Genomic DNA, 26,735 nt, shown 5'->3' with positions numbered 1-26,735 from the left:
TTCAAAGGTGTTCTTATTCCTCCATGATTTTACTATTACACACAAACAAGAAAGCACCGTATACGTTATAGGATTCAGTTTTTGTCATTTATCAGCCCAAGCGCAAGCGTTCCATACAATTTTTATTAGGTTTATCCTGTACAACGTGTACATGTGCATTGAGGACTAATGAACATTGGGGCCAAGACAAAAAATAAGGTCTAGTCGGAGTTTTTTTTTTTTTTTTAAAGAGGTCCCCTCCCCGGCCCCCCCAAGATGATGGATTTTCCAATATGGCGGATGGACTCTTCCATTTTTTCAACTCCTTTATTTGCTGATACTTTTGCGTCCAAAGGAAATGTCACCCTTCATACCAGCTTTTAAACATGCATGTATAGCTGCAAATATTTAAAAGACAAAATATATTTCAAACATAGATGCGATAAAAAAAAAAAACAGGGGGGAAAAACAGAAAGGAAGCATGCGAGGATGAGATACTTATTTTTTTTTTACTTAGCCTGAAGTGACTCAATCAAGCAAAAGAAATGTTTTTTTTGTTTCACTTTCATTTTAACATTTATTGCTCAATTCTTTTTAATTTTTTAATTTGCAAAAAGATAACCCCGACTTCTGAGGCTTTCGGTAATTTAATTGGCTTTCTTGGATTTATGCAGTTAAAAAGTAATTAACCCAGAGAATAACCACTTTTTGTTTTAAACTTGTCAAAGATAATCAGATAAAAGAGGCATCGAACAATTCAGATGACCATCACTGAGCCAAAACCTGAAGGCATCCAAACACTTTGGTAAATCTAGTTTGAATAGCAAAAGTTGTCCACATTTGATGTAAAATCATAACTATCGGGAGTCATTTACAAATTGTGTGCTTTGGAAAATCTAAATACACATTGAAAGGCAGATAAAAATGGAAGGCATGATTTATATTACATGAATAAATCATAGAATATGTATGAAGTATCAATTACAATACTAATGCATATAATTCTATCCAACCTAGGAATACGGTTAAAGGGAATGTACAACATTTGCTTTTGCTGCAATTTTCAGAAATAAATGGATTTGGAGGATTAGTATGTTATAGCAAATATTGTTAAACTGACTTGTTTCACATTTTGGGGTTGTAGATGCTGGAAAAACCAAGAAAACCAATCATGTTCTTGTAGTCTGATTCCCTGACTCCACTTAAGATGAAACGGAGCAATTTATAGACTTTGGGGAATTGTAAGTTCAGAGAATCGGTCTAGCTGGCTTGTACCCCTTCACAGGTGTGTAATCAATCAACTGCAAAGAAAATGCGGAATAACTAAATATAAAAAATTAGGAGCAGTTTTTGAAAAAAGCCAGTTTTTTCCAACGCTGGTCGGCCGACCAGCGTTGGAAAAATACAGTTTTTCTTGAAAATGTCAGCACACCAGGAGCCACGATTTTACAGGATGCTTCAGACTGTCATTCCTTAACAATCCAGTAAGGTATTTCGTGATAATTTGATAATTTCATTTTTTTATGTTTGCAAATGTTGTATCTTCCCTTTAATATAAGGATATTTTTAAAGATTGAATAAATCCAATAGAATAAGACACATTACATAACATCTGTACACATGTTTTGAAAACAAAAGTTTTAAAGTGCCCCATGCAATGTATTTTTCTTGCGAATATATTTTGTGCAGCTTTTCTACTCCTCTTAAATGTATAAAAAGTATTTGACGTCCCTTTTTGATTAATGTTATTGAAAAGTACACTTCTTTGGACATTTAAAATTGTCCACTGGACAACTGAGGGCGCTGTTGCTGTGATGTCATTTCAGGAAGACACTATTCGGTTTTGGGGTTTTACAATTGTGAACCGAGAAATATGTGCACATTCAAAACATTTGTGAGAAAAGTTTGCTCATTGGCTTACTGCCATGTACTGACACAACAACAAAAAGAAAATCTTCAACAACAAACGTATCCAAACTTCTGGCAACTTTTGGTGCAGAAAAAGCTGTCATATTGAGGTTTCTGCCTGAAATGACATCACAATTTGCTCATGAATATGGCAATCATTAGCATAAAAACCAAAAGGCACCAAAATACCCTTGAAAATGGCAAAATGGAAATTGAAAAAAGGTAAAATGGGGCATAAAGTTACATTTTCAAAGAATGCATTAAAAAAATACATTATATGGATCCTTTGAATACTACAACATTCCCCCAAACCATACCAAAAAAAGTTAACATGTCTTTTAAGTAGTTCAAATTCTTAAAAGAAAATAAAGCTTTGTCCTCTATAGCACCTCTATTACCATTTTGGAAATGTCAAAATGATGGTATACAGCACTGAAAATTTAAAATTGCTGACAAGACCTTAAAAAACTTCCTATATCGGAGGTATATATTCAGATTTTAATGATACAATGTTGTGACCTTTTAGAAGAGAAGTAGTCAAGTTCTATCACAAGTCAATCACAAGTCATCCCGTCTTGCTTCAAGTTGCAAGTTATTTAAATAAACTTTTTCAAAGGTACTTTTTTTGGTAATTGTTCTTTGTGACCTTACACACTATACTCTGGTAATTTGACTCATGACCAACTTGACTTCAGTACTTGACTCCAACTCCCTTCTAAATGTGTTACACTTACACTAGCAGCTATTATCATTAAAAGTAATATACAACATTTGTTTTTGCTGTAATTTTCAAAAATGGATGGATTTTGGGGTTAGTATTTTATAGCAAATATTGTTGTTAAAGTTTTGTGTTCATAGATGCTGGAAAAACCACACAAAAAATGCCAATCTTGTAGTCTGGTTCCCTGACCCTACTCTAGATGAAGCAGATCAATTTATAGATGTCAGGAAAACCAAACGTGGACTAAGTAAAATTGGTAACGATGGTCGGCCACTGTTGGAAATTGATACCAACATCCCACTGTTTTTGAAAATGTAAGCACATCAGGTGCCATGATTTCACATGATGCTTGAGACTATTATTCACTTACAGTCAAGTAAGGTATTTCTTAATAATTTTGTAGTTCTGGGTTTTTTTTTATATTTGAAAACAGTGTCTATTGCCTTTATCCTTATACCGCCCTGAACCACTCCAGCACTATTAAGAGTATTACAGTGTAGTACATGTACAACATAATACAATTCTACTGGGCTAAATATTGCTACATTTGTTCTGTGTCCACTTATTGCATAGTTTGAGAATTCCAATAGTTGATGATACTAAAAAAAATATACCACAAGAGGGCGCCATTCTTGGTCCATGATTTCTCAATATCAAAAATACAGTGAGATAGCCATTAAAACCATCAAGGTGATGCATATTTAGGACATCACCGCATTTATTCACCCTGCAACATTTCAAACTTTGAGCACACTTAAACCACAGTGAATTTCACTGTGTATGTTACATGTCATCAAAGTTGTTTCCTAATTGTATGAACTATGAACCAGCCAATATTTGATTGTGAATTTTGTCAGAGTTTTTTCTCGATTGCAGTTTTAAAAGAAGTCTTTACAAGAGCTTGTCATCTATATACAAAATTAACACATCCCCCAAGTCTGTGCCCAAGTACCCCCTTCACTCAGTCATAACACGAGGATTCGGAGTACGCCTGGAACTCAGACAATATGGGTTTGTGTGATATCAGAATAAAATTAATTAATAAAGTCCATAAGTGGTTGCAACAAGACTCAGCTTGCCATGGTAAAGTCTTCCCCTGGGTTGATACCATAATGAAGGGAGCCACTCCCAACCCAAGCCCAGGGCATGCGTTCTGTGGTAAAGGCGATCCCAACGTTGCCCGTTCTATCCAGTGCTGTAGTTCCCCCTGCCCAAGTTAACTCAGCTTGCCATGGTGAAGTCTTCCCCTGGGTTGATGCCATAATGAAGGGAGCCACTCCCAACCCAAGCCCAGGGCATGCGTTCTGTGGTAAAGGCTATCCCAGCGTTGCCCGTTCTATCCAGTGCGATGGTTCCCCCTGCCCCGTTGACTCTGGTGGACATGTAGGAGAGAGCCTCTTCAGCTGCTTGTTGGGCACTGTGCCCTGAGGAGGAGGAAACAATTGCGAAACAAGGAGTTGAGAGTAGTGTTATTCCGAGACATTCTGCAACCTTATTTGAGTCATTCTAAGGCAGAGTGTTAAAAGTGTACTTGAATTATAGTTGAAATGAGACATATTCTCACTCGATAAGTTCAAACCCACTGACTTGAGTAAAGTTTTTCACTTGCATACTCAATGGGGGTCAGTTGAGTCTCGGGTCAGCCCATTTGCTCACAGTTTGCAGACAATGCTTTCAATTGAGTCACCAAAAACCGAAAAATCGGTTAGACTCGACCGAGCCAGTGGCTCAAGTCATTCCAACTAACTGTGAGACAACTAACCAATGGTAAATAATCTATCTTTACAATTTCTTTACCCAAAAATTGGTTTTGAGGAGATTTAGCTTTGTTTTTAAACTCAAATTGACTAAGGTGTTAGTTTTACAATCGGACTGTTAACTACATAAAAATGTGCAAAACTACTATTGACATTTTTTACTCACCATTTGGCTCACTAAGGCCCACACAACATGAACCTTAAAATGCTCTAGTTACAAGCATGTCTCCTGCAGAATTTAAGACCTTAAATCCGATGTGGTGCGATGCTCACAACAACAACTTAACAACACAGAAGTCTTGAGAAACTTTGAGCAAACTGTAGTAAGGAGCTTACGTAATTTTAAGCCACAGGCTTACTTCTCAATTTCATACTGCTACCTCAAAAATTAAATTCAGGGCACATCTTAGTTACTCACTAATGTTGCTATTAATGTTGCCTCCATGTTTAATAGTGCTTAGATGAGAGACACCTACCATTTTGCATGTTGTACACGACCCGTCGTGCTAGTGTAACCTTGGCGATGGACTCCCCATGACCTGTGGTGGATGCTGTTCCTGCCGCATTGTCACAATAGGCTCCACTTCCTATATACCAAACAAATGCAGCGTAATACAAACATTTGTTAAAGTCAAGAGTTTGAAAATGTTAGCACAAGTCAATCACAGACCAAACACAAATCACATCGTTTTAAGTCCAGTCTCGAGTGATAACAGGCATGCAACTGGGAAGTCACAAAAAAAGAGGAAATTCAAATTTTTCCAAGACTTTGCACAGTGTTTTTCAATTTTCAATGGCACACATAGGAAGTAAAAAAGAGGAAATCAGCTGATCAGAGGAATAGTTACATGCCTTTGATAAGTTATTTAAATGAACTGTGACAAGATGAAGAGAGAGACCATCAAAGAAATGGCTAGACTGCCTCAGAACAAAGACTGCAGAGCAAGCGACATCTCCTCACTGACAGAAGCAAGTCGGCTGGCGTCCCACAGAAGTTTTTGGCAGGACACCACAAAGCAGAAGCCATCACACAGCCTGCTTGTGTGGAAGGCTTAGGTCAAGGTAGGTCAAGGTGACAATGGCAGAGATCCACTCCCCCAACAAATGATAGGGTCACATGAATACTTTCCGCTCTTTTTCCCCCAATCGGACATACTGCTCATAGTAACCAGTGCTTTCATTACACTGTTACGAATTAGACAATTGGTAATTGTGTAAAATCTGATCTTTAAAATGTCAGGATGAGGTCTCGGATGCCGACAAATTTTATTCCTGCTTGAAACTTTCCAAAGCTATCTCTATGCTACAGAGTTAGTAGTATTCCAACTGGAAAGCATAAAATTCTTCTCAGTAACTCTCAAAACAAGAAGCATATCAAACCAAACTTCTGGGGGCATCTGAAAAGCCTGTATTCAAATAATGAAAAGAAAATTAAACAAAAATTCCTACTTAATGCATTCTTACCAATGATTGGGCTGTCGCCAACTCTGCCCACCATTTTGGCTGTGATTCCCCCAGTCGATGTGGCACATGCTACATTGCCCTGTCTGTCTATTGCTACTGCACCTACTGTGTCATGGTCTCTGTAGAACGACAAGTTAAATCACACAAACCAAAAAAAAAAGCAAGCATTTATTCTTAAAAGCTTTAACAAGCTATTAGCTTATAGCAACTAGCAGCAAACCTTTGCAGTTGCACACGCAACTTTGATTTTAGATAAACTACCTAATTTTGGATGATTAAGGAGGGTCTGGATAAACATAAGGGCCATGTCACATGGCAATTTCCAGGCAATCTCTAATAAAAAACAGGACAAATTTATTTATCTGTAATAAATTTAGAGAAAGTCCTATTTACTGTTGGGAAAACATTTTTTTTTACATTCGTCATGAGGGCTCCATTAGCTTGCTGCGCGCATTTGGTTGCATCAATATTGCCTCAAAAGAGTTAGCCTTTAAATGTTTCAATACAGTTTCTCATAAATTAATGGTGGCTATACCTTGTGCTAAACAGTCCATTCACAGTTTTCTTAAACTTCTTGAAATGGTCAAGTTCTTTGACAGCATCGTTGTTAACGAGGACAGACGTGGGGACCTCCTTCATCCCAACACTCCTGGCAAACTTGTTGGCCCCGTCTCCGGCAAGTAAGACATGTTCCGTCTGCCAAGGAGTACAGAAAAATTAACTGATCACCAACACAGTTTCATATTCAATCAATATTTAGGTTGCAATAAGGAACTGGTTGGTGCAGGATTCAAACCAGAATGCTTGAGTGCTGTGGAGGTTGCAATATCTTTGGTCAACCTTATGGGCAATTCCACAGTTACTCACATAACATTTTCGTAACGTGAGTAACCGATTTTGTGCGTCTCGTTTATCATACATAACACATTTTTCTGGATGTCATCTTTGGTGCTTAGGTAGGTCTAGGTCTACTCTATCTACCATGGGGATAACAGTTATCAAACCTTTTCAGTAAGGTAATTACAGCCCAAGGAAACCCAAAAGTACGTCAAAAATGTAACGTGAGTACCCGTGGAATTGCCCTTATATTGAAATTTTCTCATTTGAAGTAAAAAGTTATCTTTCAAGTTGGACTTTTGTTTCAGTGAATAACATTTTCTTGTTAACAAGGTTTCCCAATGACGTCCTGTGTGAGGTACAGTATGAAACAATAATTAAGGGTGGATGATCACGTAGGACACCATATGCAGACCTGCCAACCTGTGAGATAACAAAACTGTATTCTGAAACTCAAAACCTGTATTTTTCCTTAAAAACCTGTATTTTTTTGTTTTAATGCACAAACGAGCTTACAAAGGTTTAATGTTGCTGCAGTGCAATTCCACGTGGTGTGAGGATTTTAGCAATACCTAATTTAAAAAAATTGAGCAGAGCTTTGCTGTATTCAGGGACTTTAAAAAAAAGGGCCCGCTGAAACTAAGTCATCATTTTTAGTAATAGGTAATAGCCTAGGTAACATAAAAAAATAATTTTCAAATTCAATTCAAGGAATTCAATTCCATTTAAAATTCAATTCAATTCTATTCACAACTGACTATATATCGAAGTAAACTTAGTTAAGACCTTTCTCAGTTAGTTGGATTACGGATTTGGTTCCCCGGGTCGGGCGGTGAGAGGGAATTTATAAATTAAAAAAAAAATCAACGCCCTTTACAGCGCGCCCGTAATAGTGCGCCCAGTTTTCGGACACAGTATTCGTGTTCGAACAAAACGTCGTCATTCAGTTTCACTGCACGAGTTTATCACATTAAAAGTACATAAATAATGAAGGAGAAAGTCTGCAGACTAAGCAAACTGTCATTATTTATCTTGTTCCAAACTATGTTTGCTTAAAAAAAAAGTCGTCGCTTCAATACCTGTCATCGAAAAGTACGCGAGCATTAAGCTGTCGATGCATACTCCGATACGGTCGCATGGTCGGTGCAGCTGGTACCCGGCCCGTTAGGCCCAAGATATATTTGTTGACAGGAACCAGTGCACAAACGTAAAACACGTTGCTGCGAGCATGCTACATCCTGATAAATAAGGGCGCCAGCGTGGTGGGGCGGCCGTACTCAATCAACGATCAGGGCATGTGGAAATGTACGGACTACGGTGATTTCTTTCTCTATTTTTTTCCACTAGACGCCAGGATTCCAGTTTAAAAGTGAATCAAAAGCTTGTGGTTACTAGGGAGGCATTTTTTGAGGAATTCTTTTTGGGGGGCGGCGATTTTTCAAAATTATTTCCCCCGACGTTATATGCCCCTTAACGTTACAACTTATTTTAAAAATGCCCTAATCCACCTAAAACTGTATGGCGAGTAAACTTCAGTAAAAACTCACAAAACCATTCTGATTAATAATAATAATATTAGGCCTACTAAACGAAGAGACGAACGGCATGTTATGTTCGATAACATACTCAGTCCTAGCCCCACTAGTGTGGCCGTCGGTATGCTGCGCTGAACCCAGCGCAGCATACCGACGGCCACACTAGTGGGGCTAACTCAGTCCATAAAGTTTCCGCTCTAATCAGATCATAGTCTGTTGGCATAAATTGTCTAACAGAGCGATTAGCACTCTTACTCGGCAATATTTCGGTGCTTGGTCGTTTCAATGTGCTGGGTAATATCATATGATCCACTATGACCGATGCTAAAATCGGAAATACACAACCATGACAACGTACACCGTGCGTAATTCTCTCCTCTCTGGGACGGCTGGATGAAATCCCATTTCTCGGTGTACTCTTTTTTGTACAGTTGCTTCCTTTTAATATCTTTTTTGGAGGTCGAAGCCATATTTATTTCACGCCAGTGCTGCTTTCGAATTCCACGCTCAATTATCCTCAGCTACACATGTAGCTAGTTGCACATGGTATGCGCAGTATATGCCTAGCGCTTTTGTATGCAACGATCCGATTGGTTAATACGCCCGGTCCATGCGTTTGTTTACATCCCATGCACCAATCACAGACACCCTAGCTTACTTGATCGCGATGTCGAGCCTCGTGTCTCAACGTAGTCTACATTCGCAGCCGTTTTTTTTCTTCTTGCGCACTCTTCACTCGCAGCCGAACTAGGATTTTTTTTTGGCGTGTCAAAATGGTCAAAACCCGTATTTTATGGAGAAAAAACGTACGGCCGTATTTTCAATAAATTCCCGTATTAAATACGGCAAAACCGTACTGGTTGGCAGGTCTGCATATGAAAAAAGTTATTAGTAAAGTTGAAAAGTGGCCTCTTTCAGGCACCACAGTGCGGTAAATTACTGTATCAAGGGTGCCCCTACGGTTGGACATCGGACATTTCTGACAGTTTATGCATGATGCATGACCAGTTCTGTGAAAGAAGACACTTCTTGGAAGTTGGAAGCTCCGCCCAGAAGTGTCCGATTTTGACAGAATGCGTCAGATATTTGTCAGAAAAAAAACATATGGAGTTTGCTTAGTCAAATTTAGTACTGAAACTGTATTTGAAGTGAACGGAGCAATTTGAAACTCAAACTGCTTGTGCAAGTTCATTTTGCTCAAGCAGATTTTGTGTCTACGTCCTGCTGTTTAGTGGATTATCCCAAACGGATCTATTGAGTTCACCTTTTCCATGACGAGTCGAGCCAGCTTGACAGGGTTCAGGATGTTCTTGACGCAGGCGACAGCCCCGGTTTGCAGGTGCCGTCCCTCCATCACGATGGCATCCATCTCAACGTCACCGTCCTCATTCAACACGGATCCTGTTCCTGTGAAGACACACAATCAATACTTTTCAGTCAATTTGGGGTCCACTTCCCCAGTCATGCCAGTGCCCGGACACTTTTTGGCACCGGACAATTTGGCAAATCAAACAAAAGGCCAAAATTTGTTGGTTTTCATCAAGTTTCAAATGCTTAAATGGCCCAAGAAATGTAGTATTTGCACAAACTGTAGCCAGAATTTTGGATATTTTGCTGTGGTACATTTTATTTTAGTGATTCGTTGTTTTTCAGTACATGGCAGTGAGCCAAGGATCAAATTTGCTCACAAATGTTTTCAATGAGCAAATTTTTGGGTTTACAATTTGAACAGAAACCACCTGAAATGAACAGTGTCTTCCTGAAATTACATCACAGCAACAGCGCCCTCAGTTGCCCGGAAAAGTATGGAAATCTTAAATGTTTAAAGAAGTGAACTTTTCAATGAAATTAACCGAAAATGGATGCCAATTAGTTTTTATTCATTTAAAGAGGAAAAAGTAGTACAAAATGTGTTCCTCAGAAATATCCACTTCATGGGCCCTTTAGGCATACAGCAGCAGAGACTAGAGGCCATTCAAAATGCAGGCTTTCAAGCAGGCCCAGGTGAAAAAAAGTAGGAGAACAGCAAGATCAACCCCAACAGGCCCAAAATAGGACGTTAGAGGACAAGGCATCAACCGAAAAATGAATACGAAAGTTGCATTTTCTACAAAATGATACTGTTCAAATTACAAAACAAATAGAGTCATTAGAATTAAAAGACTGCTGATAAGGTTGCAGACATCATTTTGGAATGGGCAGCAACTGCATAATATACAAATACTGAGTTAAGAGTGGAATGGGAGGAATATTATCACAAGGTAAAATTAGGCGAAGAACGTTTGATTCCTTCGCCTAGTGAACTAAAAGTCCAGATTTTACTGTGTGATAATATTCCTTCCATTTCACGATTTAAAGCCACTCAATATTTGTTTTATATTTGATAGATCCTTGTCCTTTGATAAACTTGAACTTTTATTTCATAACAAAATTGGTGGAAAATGTATTTCTTTCTTCAAAACCACCCCTTCACGAAAAATGTTTGAACCCAACTCTGCAGCGCTGGCTCTTTGGAACAATACGCGCTGTGCGCCAATCTGAACACGCACACCAGCATGCATTTGCACACAAATACCGCGTCTTGGAACAAGACGATCCTAACTGTTCAATAGTATTTCCCATTTCCAATGGGTGAATGGGACTTTTTGAGCCCCGACGTGAATAGGAGCAATAACGAACGTCACGTGATGTGAGCTCCACCAATCAAATGACAAGGATCTGTATGTCAGTTAATCGTCAATATTTGCCTGGTAACCTGTATATCTACAGTCCAAGCCTACACCAACCTGCATCAAATGCTGGGTCATCCTCCAACACGCAGACAGCAGCCACCACAGCATCTAAGGCCGTAGCTCCCTCCTCAGTCAGCGCACGGTAGCCAGTCTTGGCTGCATTCTGTACCCCTTGACAGCTAGCCTGCACTAAGTCGTCTGGTATGGCCCACGCCCCGCCATGCACCAACACAACTGGCTTCATGGCAGGGGGGTGGTTGACAACTTTGTCGCAGTCACTGGACATATCCAGTGGCACTCAGATATCTGTCAGGATGGAATGAAAAGGTTTTTTTTAAATGATGGTACTGGGACAAATATGTGATTAGCCTTGCAGTCCATCACAAAACCAACACATGTCACAAGTCTGTTCATAGCTTGGGAAACGTCAGCTCTAATGCTCATGACATTGGAAGTATGCACAAGTCTGATGTCATGAGCATTACACATGAGGTTTCCCAAGCTAGTCTTGTCACAAGCAGTGTTGTAGTCGAGTCCATCACAAGTCCAGTCACTATAGTAGTAACTGGATGAACAATGACAAAGGAATGAATAGCTAGTGACTGGACTTGAGACTGAAGGACTTATGATGGTCTAATGCAAGGATACCTATTAAACCCTGGCTCCTTGAGTGGTTTACTTGGAAACCTTCCTCACTCTTGCAAAATCCAACACTGCACAGAACTCAACACCCAATCTGCTGGACTCTGATTATGTTATTTTGGTGTGCCTGATCCTAGCCCTACAAAACAGGGCTGTTTTGCAGACGTGAAAGAAATCACATTTTTTGCATTGGTGATTGGTCACCGCTGTTCGTGGGCACGGTGCTGTGTTATTATACTACTTTGAAAACGACCAAAAAACATGTGTCATACTCCGTCGTGTCCGATGTAAACAATCAGGGTTTTTAAAATCTTTTCTCGGGAACTGTAAGACATTACGTTGGTTTCCTTTCAACCAGATGTATAAACATGGAGCTATAAATACCGGTAGCTCCATGGTATAAATAGGATAAGTAAGCAATCCAAAACATGGATTTCAGGGATTTTGGGACACAGTGCCCCTTTAAACTTGGTCTTATTTATTGTCACCATTACAATACAATAGGGGAAAGATTCCCATATATCTGGCCATCACTTGTCACCCTGTGCACAAACCCTATGAGACTGGTCAGAACATGTCTAAGTGTTTTTGCAGTAAATACTTTCCCAGCTAAATTTGACTTTTTATCACTTTCCGATGGCTGATAGGTCACTGAAGTGAAAAAAATAGTGATGGCCAGATATGGGAATCTTTCTGAAAGGTTGTGTTTACAAGTCGACATAAAACATTGCATTGCCATTTTTTGACCTATAACTTTGACAATCTTGGAAATCCTCAATTAAGACGTTCACCGAAACATGAACGATCCAAAAGTGTATTTGGCAAGATTACCATATGCGAAGTTCACTAATTTTCCTCTGTATTGACTAACAAGCCCCCAGATAGCAATCTCATGTCATCAAAGTCAATTTGAGCAGTGAGAAAATACAAGCATTTTCTTAGAAAACACTTAGAATTTTTCAGTCCACTCTCATAGGGTTTGTACCCAGAGTGTTAAACTTCGTATATGGAAATCTTTCCGTGTGTTTTTCTTTTAAACTTGGTACCTTAGCAACCTGTACACAAGAGCAAAATTACCCATACACATAAAATTGTTGTTCTTCGAGACTTCGTTACAAATTTCTGGTCATAGGCTTAGCATTTCCATCAGTTACCTTTCCATCTAGGCCCACCAATGCCTGCTATAGTCAGATAGTTATATAGGCCTATTTATTTTTAAGTTAGAGAAAATTAGTTTGGAAAACAGTTTTCTTTAAATTACACGCTTTAAAAGGAATAAAACTTGACAGTTAAGGAGAGAGAATGACTGGTTGCAAGGGCCGATTTCGAATGGTTTCCGAAGGCACATTCAGGTTCCCGCCGCATGTCTGATGAACCATGGAGGAAGGACGAGGGGGAGTGAAGGTGCAGGCCTAACGCAACGTTATTTTTAGGCTCAGCCGGGAAAAAAGTTGCAACCTGAGTGATGCCACTTTTTTCTTCATGAATCATACAAGTAGTATGGAACGCCGTATTATCGCGGTACTTATCACGTTTCTCGTTCGGAATAGAGATTGCCCACTAACCTTCCAGAATTGCCCTGTCTTATGTGTAGTATAACTCTTCCTTTTTAAATTAATATAAAAAAATCTGACGGGTGGTGTGGTTTGTTCCGTGTACGATGTCTGTGAAAATAGACATGCGCGGCGTGTGCGAACGGAGGTGGACTCCCTATTATCGCGGTATGCGGGAAGTGGTTTTTATAACGATCCCAACTTTTTTGTTCATAGTTTATTTTTTACCAAAACACCCCCTGAATAAAGTCTGATATTTTCCCTGTAACGTTCAAGTTGATTAAAGACAAAATGTCTGCAGGATGATTTCTTAAGAACCTGCCCTTCCCCCGAAAGGAGAACACAAATCCCTGAGGCAAGTCTACTGATCGGCGATTGAGGGCGCCATTCACTTTACACGGTGTGCCGTTTTATTTTCGCTAAGCCGCGGTGCTTATTTTGATCCCGTAAAAGTTGTTACGATTTCGCGCTGCAAATATCGTCGTTCGACTTCATTTTACATTTGCAGCTGAAGAATGGGAACCAGACAATGGAACTTTCATGGACAGAGCGCAATTAAAGATTTATGTTAAAATATTAACGGTACCTTTTAGCAGACACGGTGAGGGAAAATTTTGCAAGTTTTGGAAAACGTTAATATTTATTAAAATCGTTAAAAGTCCCGAAAGACACAACATTTTTTAATCGTCCTTTTTATACAACTCGGTAGAAAATCCTTGATGACTGGTGAACTGGATAAAAATCGCCACTTGAAGGAGTTTTGACACTGTAAAAAGAGAAATTTCCCATGCCGCGATAATAGGGATGCCGCGATAATAGGGAGTCCGACTATACATCTCATCAAAATGATAATTCGTACCGTTTTGTTTCTTTTTATGATGCATTCAGTTTCGTCTGAATCTCAATGGCTTGTTTCCTGAGACGGTCTCGTTTGTTCTGCAAATGCTGCCTGTACAACGAGTTACATTTGTAACCCACGAAAGTTCCAATCAAAAAGGATATTGCCAGAGAAACGGCGACCGCCTTGCCAGACAAATCTGCCATGCTGATTGCATAATAAAATATTGGCAACGGTCATTGAAAGGGCGCCCTCTATTGACAGATCTTAACAAAGGGGGGGGGGGAGGTGGAAAAACCTCAGGAAAGGTAGTGCCAATAATTATAGGAAGTGATCGAAGCACACAGTACTTAATCTACGAGGAAGAAAGGTCATTTAAAGTGAACTTTAAAGTTGGCCAGTATTCATATTGTATTTATTGGGTGGGCATATTCCACTCAATCAATTTTCAAACAAAAATTAAGATAAAATTATTGAATGGCTGTAGGCCCCCTAATACATTTGAACTTAAATTGAACTAGAATTTGAAGATTCAAGGCAATTTGATCATTTTGATTAGATGATGCTGCAAAAGCACGATATAGTAGATGCCTCAAAAATACAAAATTTTGTCAAAAAAAAAATTACTGGCAAAAGAGAATGGTTTGGGGTTAACCACCCAAGGCATTTTCAAAGCTGGGCAAAATGTGTGGTAATTTGTTCACTGATATAACCAAAGTTATGAACTCTGCTCCATAATAAACTCTTCAATGGTTCGAAATATTGACTTCACCAGTGCAAGTCTAGTTAACAAATATTGACTGCTTCGAGTGGTGTAGTAAAACTAGCCTCCCAAGTTGATCCTTGGAGCATTCTGTTTTTCCCGAGACAAAGCCGAGGGAAAATGAATTACTTCATTGATCACCAAGGGAGACAACCGTGTTACTATATACCACGAGATAACACCTCTCCCACAGATTCTGCTTGATTTTAAGTGATGATTAATTTAATATCAACACATTTAAAATGCACTTCTATTTGAATACGAAAGTAGAAAATTTACTAGCACTTTTCCGAGCTACCCCTTCACGAATGTTTGAACCCAACTCTGTAGCGCTTGGAGCAATATGCGCAACGCGCACACCTGTGTGTGCAGTTGCACACAATACCTGTTCTTATTGTATAGTACTTTGGTTGCTACGGGTAAAGTACCTTTGGCCGTGCACAGCGAGATATCGAAAATAGTAAATGCCATTCGACAAGCACTCGCCCAATCAAGATACAGAATCTGTGGGTGAGGTGTTATAATGCTTTCCATGCTTGCGCAAGACCTGTGGTCTAGTGCTTTTCACTATTTCCTCATTAATTTATCACCATTTTTCCATTTACAAAGACCGATTTGACCAAGCCAAAATCAAATAGTCTCCACAATTGACCTTAACTATTGTTCCATAAAAAAAGGCCTTCGTTTTCAATCAAATTGCAGATGCGCATTTTTCTTATTTTGACATTTCAACATTTTGACATTATTAAAAATAATCCCGGTGAAATAACTTGTCTAAGCGACCAGCCCTGAGGCCTAATGGTAGTTTTGTACCAATAACTCAAACCCTGATCCCCAACACTGCCCCCCCCCCAAAAAAAAACCCCAATAAAATCAAGAAATAAATACCACTTGTCACAAAGTCAGGATGACTTTATTGTTACTTTATTGGAAGGTCAACACCATTTTCTTACTTTCAGGGAACAAAGCTTGATGATCCATGGCATTAAAACTGTTCTTAAAAATGGAGTATATAGTCCATGGAAAAGGTAATGCAGAACAGTTCAACAGCACCTAGGTAGATGATTTGCTTCACATCTAGGTAGATGTTTTGCTTCAAGATTAGCCCAAAACAAGAGAGTGTCTTGACAGTCATGTCTCTGCGGGGGCTTTTCGTTTCGTGGTGCTCCTGGTGGACACCTCTGAGACCATTCTCTTGACCTTAGTTGACCCCTCAGTGACCTCTTCCATCTGCCTCCAGATGTTCTCGGCTTCTTCGTCGACAGGCCCGGCTGGTCTCTCCTTGGCCTTGAGGATTTCCTCTGGGTCCTGATGGGGAAAAAGAATCAATCAAGAGTCAGGGAAAGAGTGAAGAAGTATTTTTTTGAGTTTTGATTTGAGGCTTGAAAAAAAGAAATGACAAAACTATGCAACTATGCTATTCGCAAATTTTACTTGGAAAAAAATTATATTTGTCAGGCTCAGCTGGCTAGTCCAATTCTCACACACAGCAGTGGTACCTCCATCAATGACTTTGGATTTTTTTTTCTTGTCTACAACTAAACTTTTGATCAACCTGATTACAGTAGGGGTATAACTTCAGTGCATCTTATGATCTGAAGTAATTTACACGAGCTGAAAATATCAGTTTTTAGTTGTTTTTTTTAATTGTGATTCAAATAAAAACTGATATAAAGCTACATGTATTAAATTTTGCAATATTCCACCACGAAATATCTTAGAAGTTTGTCTTACAAAGCCTTTAACTAAAATCCATGCCAGACTTTTTATGGAAGTGATCCACCTTAAGACTTACCACAGTGTCAAAACTGGCACTGGAAAACATCAGGCAGTTCAGTCTTGACTTCAAGTAGATCTAGGCAATATGAAAGAATAACAAAGAGTGTCACCATTTTCTTATATTTTCAACATTTGGCAAAAAGAGACGCACACTAAATCTTTAGTTCTCCCTTGAAAGTTGATCCCATTGAAGTTTTTAATGATAACAGTGAGTATTTAAGGGAAACAAAAATTGTTAACTAACACAAAATTGACTTTGCTTTACTCAGCAATTGGTGTGAACGTTTCTTGCAACACCATGTGTCACTACTTCTGCAATGAGTGGGCTTTTAACCCTAATTAACCCCCTTGATTGGTTTACTAGGAACCTTCCTCACTCTTGCAAAGTCCAACACCATATCACTCAACACCCAAACGGTTGGATTCATTTATGCCTGACCCCATGTAAAGCATAATCAGTTTACTAGTGCAGTACTCACTCCAACAGAATCAAACAAAACATGCAGTTGGATTTTGAAGGGTTGGGGATGGTTAGAGTTAAATGAGGTGTTACTAGGGCTGTGCTGAATATACCACATATTTGAATATTTGATCATCCAATCAGCATGTTTCTGATTTGAATATCCCAAAAAACTTTCATGTTATTTTAATCATACAATATGCTTGGTTTTATTGTTTGTCAAGTGGTACATTTTGGTCGACAGTTACTTCGCAGGCATGACTTGAGGGCTTCTGTGAGGAAGATTAGCTCTAATTGCATCTTAAAATCATTAAAATATCAGCCAGTCATCAGCTACTTCGGGGAAAAAAAATGTATCCACGATGCTCTTAATATTTGAATAAGCTCATTGTCCATTTTTGACAGGCCCACTCTAAACCCGATTGGCAGCCCATAAAATACCTGATCACCGCATTTAGTTTAGGGCGACGCAGGCATATGTTTGCGGTATTAAACACCATGTGAAAAAAATCTGTTGTTCTGAGAAGAAACAGTTGTTTTAACTTGACATTTCAAAGAGTGTGCTCTTTTCATCATCGACTGCTGGACTCTTGCTGGTGTAGTTGTTTAAGTAGTGGAGGCTTTGATTCAACACCAGGGGCACTAGTTCAGTAGACTCTTCAACACGCACAACACTAAAATAACATTAGAGATGAACCGATGGTCACATCCAAAAAGACAATTTGCCAGGAATCACGATGAGACGTACCTTATTGTCCAGAGTGCCCGAGGGTATGTGATGAATTCTGAGAAATCTGTCCAGACCGCACGATGCCACCAATGGTAGGGAAGGGTGGCACTCTATGGAACGGATGCTGCCTGCGAAACCTTTGAAAGCTCTCAGCACCTGACCTGAATAACGCAACCAAATAAGGACGATGCATGAGGGTTGTGTTTTACCGGGGCGAATGCAAACATGAACGTGAATCTGTTAACTCACATCAAGTTTTCAAGCTGGGAATATGTTCTGATCGTATGACATACCATTTCATAGAGCTGCTTAAGCACAAAATTTGCTTAAGCACAAAAACGTATTGCTTAATAAAATCAGGTTACCGGCCAAAACTCCATGCGATTGTTATGCTAAGTAAACAACAGCTAAATACCAGTCACAAGCAATGTACATGTACATCACATGGAGTTTTGGCCGGTAACCTAATTTTACTAAGCAATGTTTTTTCGTGCTTAAGCAAATTTTCTGCTTAAGCAGCTCTATGAAATTGGGCCATCCGGTTTTCCCGTGATCGGCCACCATTACAGTAGGCATGCGTTTTGTTAGCAACCACGTTGTACATTGTAAACTAACAGGGTGAGTAAAAAAAAAATTACACCCAAATGTCTGGACCACTGTTTTATTGCATGTATTGCAAGTTCTGCATGTAGCACTTTCAAAATCTAGGACATGAAAGCCCAATTCATATAAAGCTTTCTTTTAGTACAAGAATCATTCAAATCACTCATGTACTTATTAAGTTACAGAATTTTAAACACAACCACCGTCTTAAAGTTCTGTCCGCGGATCACAAAAAAGTGTGCGTTCTTTCAGCAAAACGAAAACAATTCACACACATCCCTGTGTGATTTGTTTTCATTTTGATGAAAGAACACTGAACTTTTTTGTGATCCGTGGACAGAACCTTAAAATGGTGGTTGCGTTTAAAATTCTGTAACTTGAAAAGTACATGAGTGATTTGAATGATTCTTGTACTAAAAGAAAGCTTATGAATAGGGCTTTCATATCCTAGATTTTGAAAGTGTTACATGCAGAACTTCACTAAAACAATGGTCCCAATATTTGGGCTTCGTTTTTTTGGCTCAGCCTGTACAATAGGGCTTATTTACACGTAAAATAACTGCTAGTTCTTTATTGAATGGCATAACGGTGACTACCTGTGCCGTGTACGGTCGTCATAATCGTACCGACCGCGCATTTGGTATTTGCCAACTACAATGGAGAGGCTGACTTTCAGATGTAGGCCGGGTCATGTGGATCAGTGAAAGCCCTCTATTCTCAAGATGTGGACGTATTTCAATCCAGACAAAGTTAGCTGCAAATGTTTATGCCATCGAATTTGCTTCATATTGGCATCCGTGTGAAGTAGGAATCAGACTTCAGATTGAAACTAAATCCACTGTCACGACCATAAAAGCCTGAAGTAAAGTGCCACCGAGGCTAACATATTCAAGATTTTTTAAATCAAAGAATTTCAAATTCTCAACACACATTTAAAATATACAGTTTTAAAGAAAACTACCTGTTTTCAATGTATAGCGTTAATAATACAGACCTTTTCTCAAATCAATGTGTGCCATGGCTCCATGCGTGTTGCCAACAATGACAGAACTGTTCAAAAAAATGACGGGGAGAAACACTTCAATCAAATTATTATGGGCAGTTTTTGAAATGTTAATAATCTAGGCCACCATGTCCACTGAAATTTCCAGACCTCTTTTACCTCCCGGTAAAGTCCACACTCCGCACTCCCCGTTAAATTCTTCTTTTTTTTTTAAGGGAAGACAAGAAAATCGACTATCATTCAAAGGCTTGGCAAGTAATGTAATGACATTTCAAATTTAATATTGAAAACAGATTTTTGTTTCAGTATTAACCCTCCTGCTATTTGAAAAGTCATAGACAGTAAAAAAAAAAAATCAATCCTCTTTAGCCTTTTACACAGACACAGGCTAGTCACCAACAGTCAGATCATATTTCAAGCAAGCACTCTGACTAGTCAAATTCAGTCAACAGACAACAGCAGACAAGCGGTAGGCACAGCTGGCTTATCAATCACATACAGTCAAAGCACAGCTGTATCAAGTTATATAGACAGTCACAGCCAGTCAATCCTGCTTTATGTAGGCTGGGAGCTCTTAACTGTTGAAAACGGTCACTTGATTGATTTTCACATCTATACTTTTTCAACACAATATCTGAATACGTTTTCAAACTGAGTGATATATCAAAATGAAGGGCCGATTATGAGCTTCTTACTGCATGTAAGAAAAAGAGGAAAATTGGCCTTAAAACTCAAGGGGTCTGGGCCCAATTTCAAGGCGCTGCTAAGCACAAAAATTTGCTTAGCACAAAAATAGTCTGGCTTATAAAAGCAGGTTAGCTGCCCAAACTCCATGTGGTTTTCATGCTAAGCAAATACAACAGCTGAATACTACTAATCACGAGCAATACATAATGTGGAGTTTTGGCAGCTAACCATGCTAACCTGCTTTTATAAGCCAGACTATTTTTGTGCTAAGCACATTTTTGTGCTTAGCAGCACCTTGAAATAGGACCCTGGTCACATGCATGTAGGCAGGCACAGACATTGGCTTATCTAGCTCCCAATACCATTTTCTCGTAACTCAATGGTTCTTGAGTCTGGAGTGCTGAATGGTAACTCATCGCAACCAGTGAAAACTGGTGTGCAAATGTACAGATGTTTTCACTGACTGATGTGATGCCGCGCTGCCCTATACTCTGCTTAAACAATGGTGGGTTTTTTTTTCTCTGCAATGCTTCAACTCAAATCTCATTACTCACTTTCCTCCTTGGGTGATCCCCATAGCCATGAGAGGGTACTCGTCAAACTCAACGCTCAGCACAGGTCTGCGTCGTGGTGTGCTGGGATCGTAAAGTCGCACCTAGACAAATCAAACATTGTAATACATTATGGCTCTAGTGTTCACACATGTGAACTTGAAAACAAAACCAAACAAATCTAAAATAAAAATCTGTGAAGAAGTTTTTCTCAAATGTTTCAATGGCACCAACACTTTAAAAATGGGGCTCTTTAAGAATGCGATCTGCCCCCAAGTTTGATTTTTCAGTTTTCACCATTTTCACCTACATGTATATGAGCACCACAAATTTCAGAAATTCTCATCTTGGTACACCGATTTAGGTGTGTGTATATGTTAGTGGCATTAGTGAAAATGTGTTTTTTGATTTTTGAAGTGAGAGGTCAATATTAAAAGAAGGCCATTTCCTAAGAGTGTCTAGAGATGCATTTTTGGAAATTTCCATTAGTAGTTCGTTTGTAATTTGGCAAAGCAGTGAATGGGTGTGCACAAGTGTTGACACGAAGCACATGCGCGGTTGCTATAATTGGTTGGTTCAATGCATGACATCGCGTAGCTGCAATCGGCTGAATGAGAACGTGTTCCGGACGCTGAGTTTGGGCGCAATTCAAAACATGCCTCGGCAACTTTTGAATCAATAGAATATTGTTTTCTAGGAACAAAAGCATTCACTGAGCTAAAACTTCATAAGCTTTGTTGTTAGGCACCCTTCTTTAGATTTTGAGCACTTTTGTTGCTTCAAATGAACATAATGCACAAATTACAAATGATATACTCTACCTTTAAGAAGTCAATGAACCAAAAACAATTACAAATTCTAGAACTTTTACACCTTAATAATTTTTCCCAGAAGTGCTCCACCAGGCGTGAACTTTTAGACTCTATCAGACCAAGAATTTCACAAAATAATGCAATGAATGACATAACTACAGTCCTATTAATCCATATTTTCCCCATAGTTGTCAAACTTCTAGTGATTTGCGATATCTTTTCTACCTACATGGTGGAATCCGGTACAGGTGACAATCTTGGAGCTGTCTGGAATAAAGTGCATATCGTTGACGCATACAGGCACCCGCAACTCCAGGAAATCATTACGAACCTGATGTTGGAGAGATAAAAAAAGCCCCTTTCAAAAAAATTGCTTGATTAGTAAGGCAAGAAGACAAAGAAGAGCATGACGATGTATGTTGCTCACCCAGTTGGAGTACATAAAAAATAATACAATCAACCTAATGACTAAGGGAATAAATGTGTGCTTGGGAGGTTTTAAATACTCTGTTTAAGACTGGTTGGAGTCTGCATGCTGATAATTACGCGAGTCAAAGGTGAGGGTAATTATCAGCATCCAGACTCCAACCGGCCTTAAACATACTGTTTAATACTGACCAAGCACAAATTTCCCATTCATAAATACCGTTTCGGTAAAAAAAAATCACAACTTTTTGGTCCATAAGTCAAAACAAGTTACAAAATATACATTTCCAACGATTTTGTTCAACAATTTCACTTTATGTTTTTCGAAACACCCCTCTAGCTTACTGTTGCAATTCCATGCAACAGTGGACAAGGCTGAGAATGGACTATTTATGAACTTTTCCAAACAACAAGCACCACAAACTAAAATGTGATGTCAATTATAGGGTTAAGAAGAACTTCCATTTGAGTGATGTGGCAGTAAGATGGAATATGGTCAACTGTATTTATTTTTTTCCCAGCTAAAATTAACAATTGTAGGTTACGTAGACAGAATGGTTCATATTTGTGTGGCGTTCTGGCAAAATAAGACGGAACCTGGCACAAGCCATAGTAAGGAAAAAAATGCAAAAAAAAATCAAATAGGGTGATTTTTTTAATTATTTTTTTAAATATATAAAAAAATCTGTCATCTTTGATAAGTCTACTATAAAAATCTTTTAAACAAGTAATATAAAAAATCGTGGAGTAAAGGTGTTTTTGGCAACAATTGGCATCTTGCATTTTCACGAATACAAAACTCAAAACTTTAAAGGCCTTTTTCTTTAAAGGACTTTTTGGACATGTCGATAAGTGAAAACTTTAAAAGCTTATGACAATGGAATGTCTGCTTGAAGTTGAATTTTATTCTCTTTCCTAATACCCGCAAACCCTTATTTCGACCTCTGCCCAATTCTGTATCATTTTGTGAGGACGCCTCACATTTTATGAGAAAAGAGTTTCATTATGTTGCAGCTCATTAAATTCAGATTTTATGCCGTGTTAGAAACCATGAAGAAAATTAACATGAGTGACGTAAAATGAATGACGATACCTCCCTGTAATCTAATGTCCCTTGCATCTAAAGCACACACTGACTTGATTCAAAACAAGTTTTGCTATCTAGCTATGGTTTGTATAAAAGGCAAAACAATGTTACTTTTGTATTGCAGACTAAGGTTTGAGGAGACTTCAACAACAACACTGCAAGAACATTTTCCATGTCCTTTATTGGTAACGTAGTGACGACCCACAAAACACATGTTTTCAAAAAGTGAATGAATGGATTGAATTTTTCTTTCCATTTTTGAGTACCCCTTACCCCAAGCTTGTTGTATGGCTGGTTTGATTCAGCTTGATCAAATACTTTTGAAGCAGTGAGAGGTAAAAGTAGCCTCATGGCATATAAATGTAACATGAGTGACGGTGGAATTGCCCAAATACACAATACTGCACCCGTTACGCTTTATAGTACAGCAGTGATTTGCTTATGATGAAAATGCATTCAAAAATCTCCTCAGTCTGATGAACAACTTACGTTCTTTGCTCGGAAAATTGGCTTTTCTGGGTCTTGCAGGTCCCAGACCTTCAGGTCATTCTCGTTGCCTCCCGTTGCCACCAGGTTCCTCTTGGCTGGGTTCTGTCGCATCCTGCGGACGTTGGGACCAACTTTGATCTCTGTCTGCACAATGGAGGAGAGTGGATGAAGCCAGAATAACGGACACGGTCAAAATATGTGACCTGTCATCACAACATGAGCGTGAAGTCAGAAATTGCCATTTCGCGATACAGTGGGAGAAAGATAAAATTTGAAGGGGTGGTGAATTTTTTTTTCAGGTGAACCTAAAATCTGTAAGTTCCGGTCTACCTTTCCCAGTAGCTTTTGACCAATCAAACATCTGTAAAACCTACTTTCTTCCCACTGTGTTAGCTCATCGTTTATTCGCTGTAATACAACAGATGGATTTTTAAATGCCAATTCCTACAAAGTCTACTTGTGCAACTTCAATTTAGTTGGCAGACTTATATTTTGTCATTGAATTCAGTGCCCCGAAATGTTATATACCATTAGAGAGCTCTTGTCCTGAAGAATCCCAAAAAAAAGAAATTTAGCTCAGTTCTTAAAAGTAAGACTTTAAGCTGATTTAATTGTGACGGGTCACACGAACAGCTAGATCAGAGTCTCTGCCAATGACCTCTAAAGTAGGACCGCAGGGCTACTGGGGAGTCAGGTTGGCGTAGCGGTACTTTCCTCGCCTTCCACCGCTGTGACCCGGGTTCGAATCCTGACTGGGCCAATGTGTGGATTGGGTTTTGAATCCCTGCCTGATTCCGTGGGTTTTCCTCAGAATATTCTTCTGGGGTTTTCCTCCCACCTCTAAAACTGTAATTTCTTCACACTGTCTTCTCTCTACAGGTTTCTTCAGGCTTTCGAGCTACAGTGCTTAGGGTACTTTTGAGGAATCCTTGGTTACATTACCAGAAAGAAATAAAATAAAAAATAAGGTTTGATTGATAACCCTAAAAGACACGGACGTTCTGATCCTAATTTAATAACAAATTGGGCATATAGATTATGCAAAATGTCTCCCCGAATATTGTTTTGTGTGGGCGTTGCCAATGGCGATTACTCTTCCAATACTTTATCCAAAAGCAGGTAGATTTTTACCAAAGCTACCTAATTATTCAAAATATGGCGGATCTGTTCCCAGGTAACCCTACGGAAACGCCATAGGGGATCCATAACACCAACACCCTCTTACCGATTCCTTGTCGCTCCCTCTCCATACTTTGAGCAACCCAGACTCCACGCAGGTGATGACCGCATCGCCGTGGGTTGCCAGGCCCCTGAACACCCCCTCAGCACCGCTGCAATCCTGCTGATCTGTGAATTCACCCTTCTCCAGGTCAAAGGTCTGTACCGTTCCATTTCTCAGACCGGTTAGGACCTGTGGATGCAAGAAACGCACAGGTTATCAACGTTCAGAGTTGTGATCATGTCATCACAAGGCATCACAAGTCATCACAAGGCATTACAAGGCATCACAAGTCATCACAAGGCAATACAAGGCATCACAAGGCAACACACGGCATCACAAGGCATTACGAGGCATCACAAGTCAACACAAGGCATCGCAAGTCATCGCAAGGCATCACAAGACATCACAAGTCATCAGAAGATATCACAGGTCAGCACAAGTCTATCACAAGTTGATCACCACTTGATCATAAGTCAATCCCATGTCATCAAAAGTTAATCACAAGTTAATCACAAGTTATTATAAGTAAAACACAAGTCAATCACAGGAAATCATGTCTGAAGCCACATTCAACTGAACTGTGACAAGGACATGCCACTGTTCATCTCGTCACTTGTGACCTCTAGTTACATTTGTGATTTGCCTTGTGATTCACTCAATAACAACTCCGCCCCTAACGTTTCCAAACATCATCCTGGATGGCTTGTCTCCATGGTCACTTGCCTGTTGCTCTTCTTCCGTGGCCCAGCACATAGCAGTAACTTCTTTCTCTTTGTCCAGTTTCTTTAGGTCACAGTAATTGGTTGCAATTTTCTTGCAAACATTCACACCTAAAAATGGATGGGGGAAAAAAAAATAATAATATGTACATGTAGTTGTCATGATATGTTTTTTTTACTGTAGGCAACCATTAGGCATTCACCAGTTTTTAACCGAATGGTTCTTGAAAAAATAATTACATGCACTGCCCTTTTCAACAAAATTCTCCGGAGCTAAGAATCAGAACGAAAAGAAGAAACCTAATTAAGAAGAATTGATTTAGCACAATTCAAGGAAGAAAATTAACATTTTAGGATACTACAAAAATATATATTCTCATGGGAAATATCTGCCTTGTTGTAATTTATATATGCAAACATGTGCAAGAAACGAACCTAGAAATTACATGAAAAATAAACGTCTGAGAAAGGCAGGACTTTTTTCCATCGCTTTGAAGAGGGTGAGTGTGCTTCTAAAGCGTAAATAAACTACAATAAAGTCTAAATGTGAAAATCCAAATTTGACAAAGTTCTACATTTTCAGGTACATGTTCCAAGTGTTGCCTTTATTTATGGAGGTAGTCCAATAAATTGGCCGCATTTACGGGGCTAAGATCACTCGAGCTTAAGAAGTAAATTAACAGTTAAACTGACAAATATATTCAAAAAGAGGGGCCCTATATTTTTCACAATTGCCCTCCATATTCACTGGTACGCAGAACTTTTCACCCTATTTTGTTCATGTTGGACTGTTACTGACAGACACTGAAACGCACCAGGCCCTTACCCGGCATACAATTACAGTACACTTGTACTAGCATGACTAGGCCTGCTATTGTTACACATTAACATGATTAATACATGCGCTGTCCGCGTACTCCTAGAACCTTAAGGCTCGCGCAGTCTGGCCGCAGCGCCGGCCGGTCATGCTGGCATGGCTGGTGAAGTTTGAACTAAAACTTCCCAAATAAAATGAATAATTTATTGGTTTTTTTCCGGTAATCACATGTTTATGTGTAAATCTCGGAATTCACGTCGATTCCCTACAACCTGTTAACATAAATAAGAGCCCAACCTTTCAAAATTCCTGTTTCTGTACCAAGCCACACGTTGTTCATGAGCGCTGCCATCTTGAATCGTCAGTGCTGCATGCCGAGTTTAGCGCCCTCTTGCGTGCAAACCAAAAACTCGGTCTTTTCTTTGACGTTTCTCCTAGGCGGGACTGGGGGGGGGGGGGGGGGTTGTATTGTAAGAAAGGAGGATTTTCGATGTGCCAGTTAAACTATGCACCGTGAAAAAAAAAAATAAACATAATAACTTCATTGCTACATTTACAGTTGTCCTACATCTTTTTTCCTTCACTTTTAAATATTGTAACCTGATTTTAAAGGGAAAATAC

At 39.2% G+C, this 26,735-nt stretch overlaps 2 protein-coding genes across 2 annotated transcripts; both read right to left on the bottom strand.

Moving 5' to 3' along the window:
* Nucleotides 1–3,676: 3,676 nt before the first annotated feature.
* On the bottom strand, nt 3,677–14,210 carry LOC119740329 (isoaspartyl peptidase/L-asparaginase-like). Its single transcript, XM_038215594.1, has 7 exons — nt 13,988–14,210; nt 10,988–11,239; nt 9,466–9,608; nt 6,365–6,525; nt 5,830–5,948; nt 4,842–4,952; nt 3,677–4,032 (listed from the first exon to the last, which is right to left on the bottom strand). Exons 2-7 carry the CDS (start codon nt 11,217–11,219, stop codon nt 3,830–3,832), a joined length of 969 nt encoding a protein of 322 aa, XP_038071522.1. The 5' UTR covers nt 11,220–11,239; nt 13,988–14,210; the 3' UTR covers nt 3,677–3,829.
* A 1,397-nt stretch (nt 14,211–15,607) lies between these two features.
* Nucleotides 15,608–26,517, bottom strand: LOC119740328 (WD repeat-containing protein 74-like). The gene is made up of 10 exons (XM_038215593.1): nt 26,412–26,517; nt 25,302–25,408; nt 24,582–24,767; nt 23,357–23,500; nt 21,584–21,685; nt 20,546–20,646; nt 19,296–19,351; nt 17,717–17,859; nt 16,525–16,584; nt 15,608–16,037 (listed from the first exon to the last, which is right to left on the bottom strand). The coding sequence occupies exons 1-10, from the start codon at nt 26,464–26,466 to the stop codon at nt 15,861–15,863; spliced, it is 1,131 nt and encodes a 376-aa protein (XP_038071521.1). The 5' UTR covers nt 26,467–26,517; the 3' UTR covers nt 15,608–15,860.
* Between the last annotated feature and the right edge of the window lie 218 nt (nt 26,518–26,735).

This window comes from Patiria miniata, unplaced genomic scaffold, assembly GCF_015706575.1.
Source record: "Patiria miniata isolate m_02_andy unplaced genomic scaffold, ASM1570657v1 HiC_scaffold_5, whole genome shotgun sequence".
Lineage (NCBI taxonomy): Eukaryota > Metazoa > Echinodermata > Asteroidea > Valvatida > Asterinidae > Patiria > Patiria miniata.
This window is presented reverse-complemented; position numbering and strand designations above follow the sequence as displayed.

Excerpts from the sequence above, each read along its gene's own strand:
- LOC119740329 (XM_038215594.1), bottom strand. The coding sequence starts at position 11,219 with ATGTCCAGTGACTGCGACAAAGTTGTCAACCACCCCCCTGCCATGAAG. Across the intron at positions 5,949-6,364 it reads AATGGACTGTTTAGCACAAG|AGACCATGACACAGTAGGTG; the intron begins GTATAGCCACCA and ends GTCGTTCTACAG. Across the intron at positions 4,033-4,841 it reads CGTGTACAACATGCAAAATG|GGCACAGTGCCCAACAAGCA; the intron begins GTAGGTGTCTCT and ends CCTCCTCCTCAG.
- LOC119740328 (XM_038215593.1), bottom strand. The coding sequence starts at position 26,466 with ATGGCAGCGCTCATGAACAACGTGTGGCTTGGTACAGAAACAGGAATT. Across the intron at positions 24,768-25,301 it reads CCACGGAAGAAGAGCAACAG|GTCCTAACCGGTCTGAGAAA; the intron begins GCAAGTGACCAT and ends TTGCATCCACAG. Across the intron at positions 20,647-21,583 it reads CCTGTACCGGATTCCACCAT|GTGCGACTTTACGATCCCAG; the intron begins GTAGGTAGAAAA and ends TGATTTGTCTAG.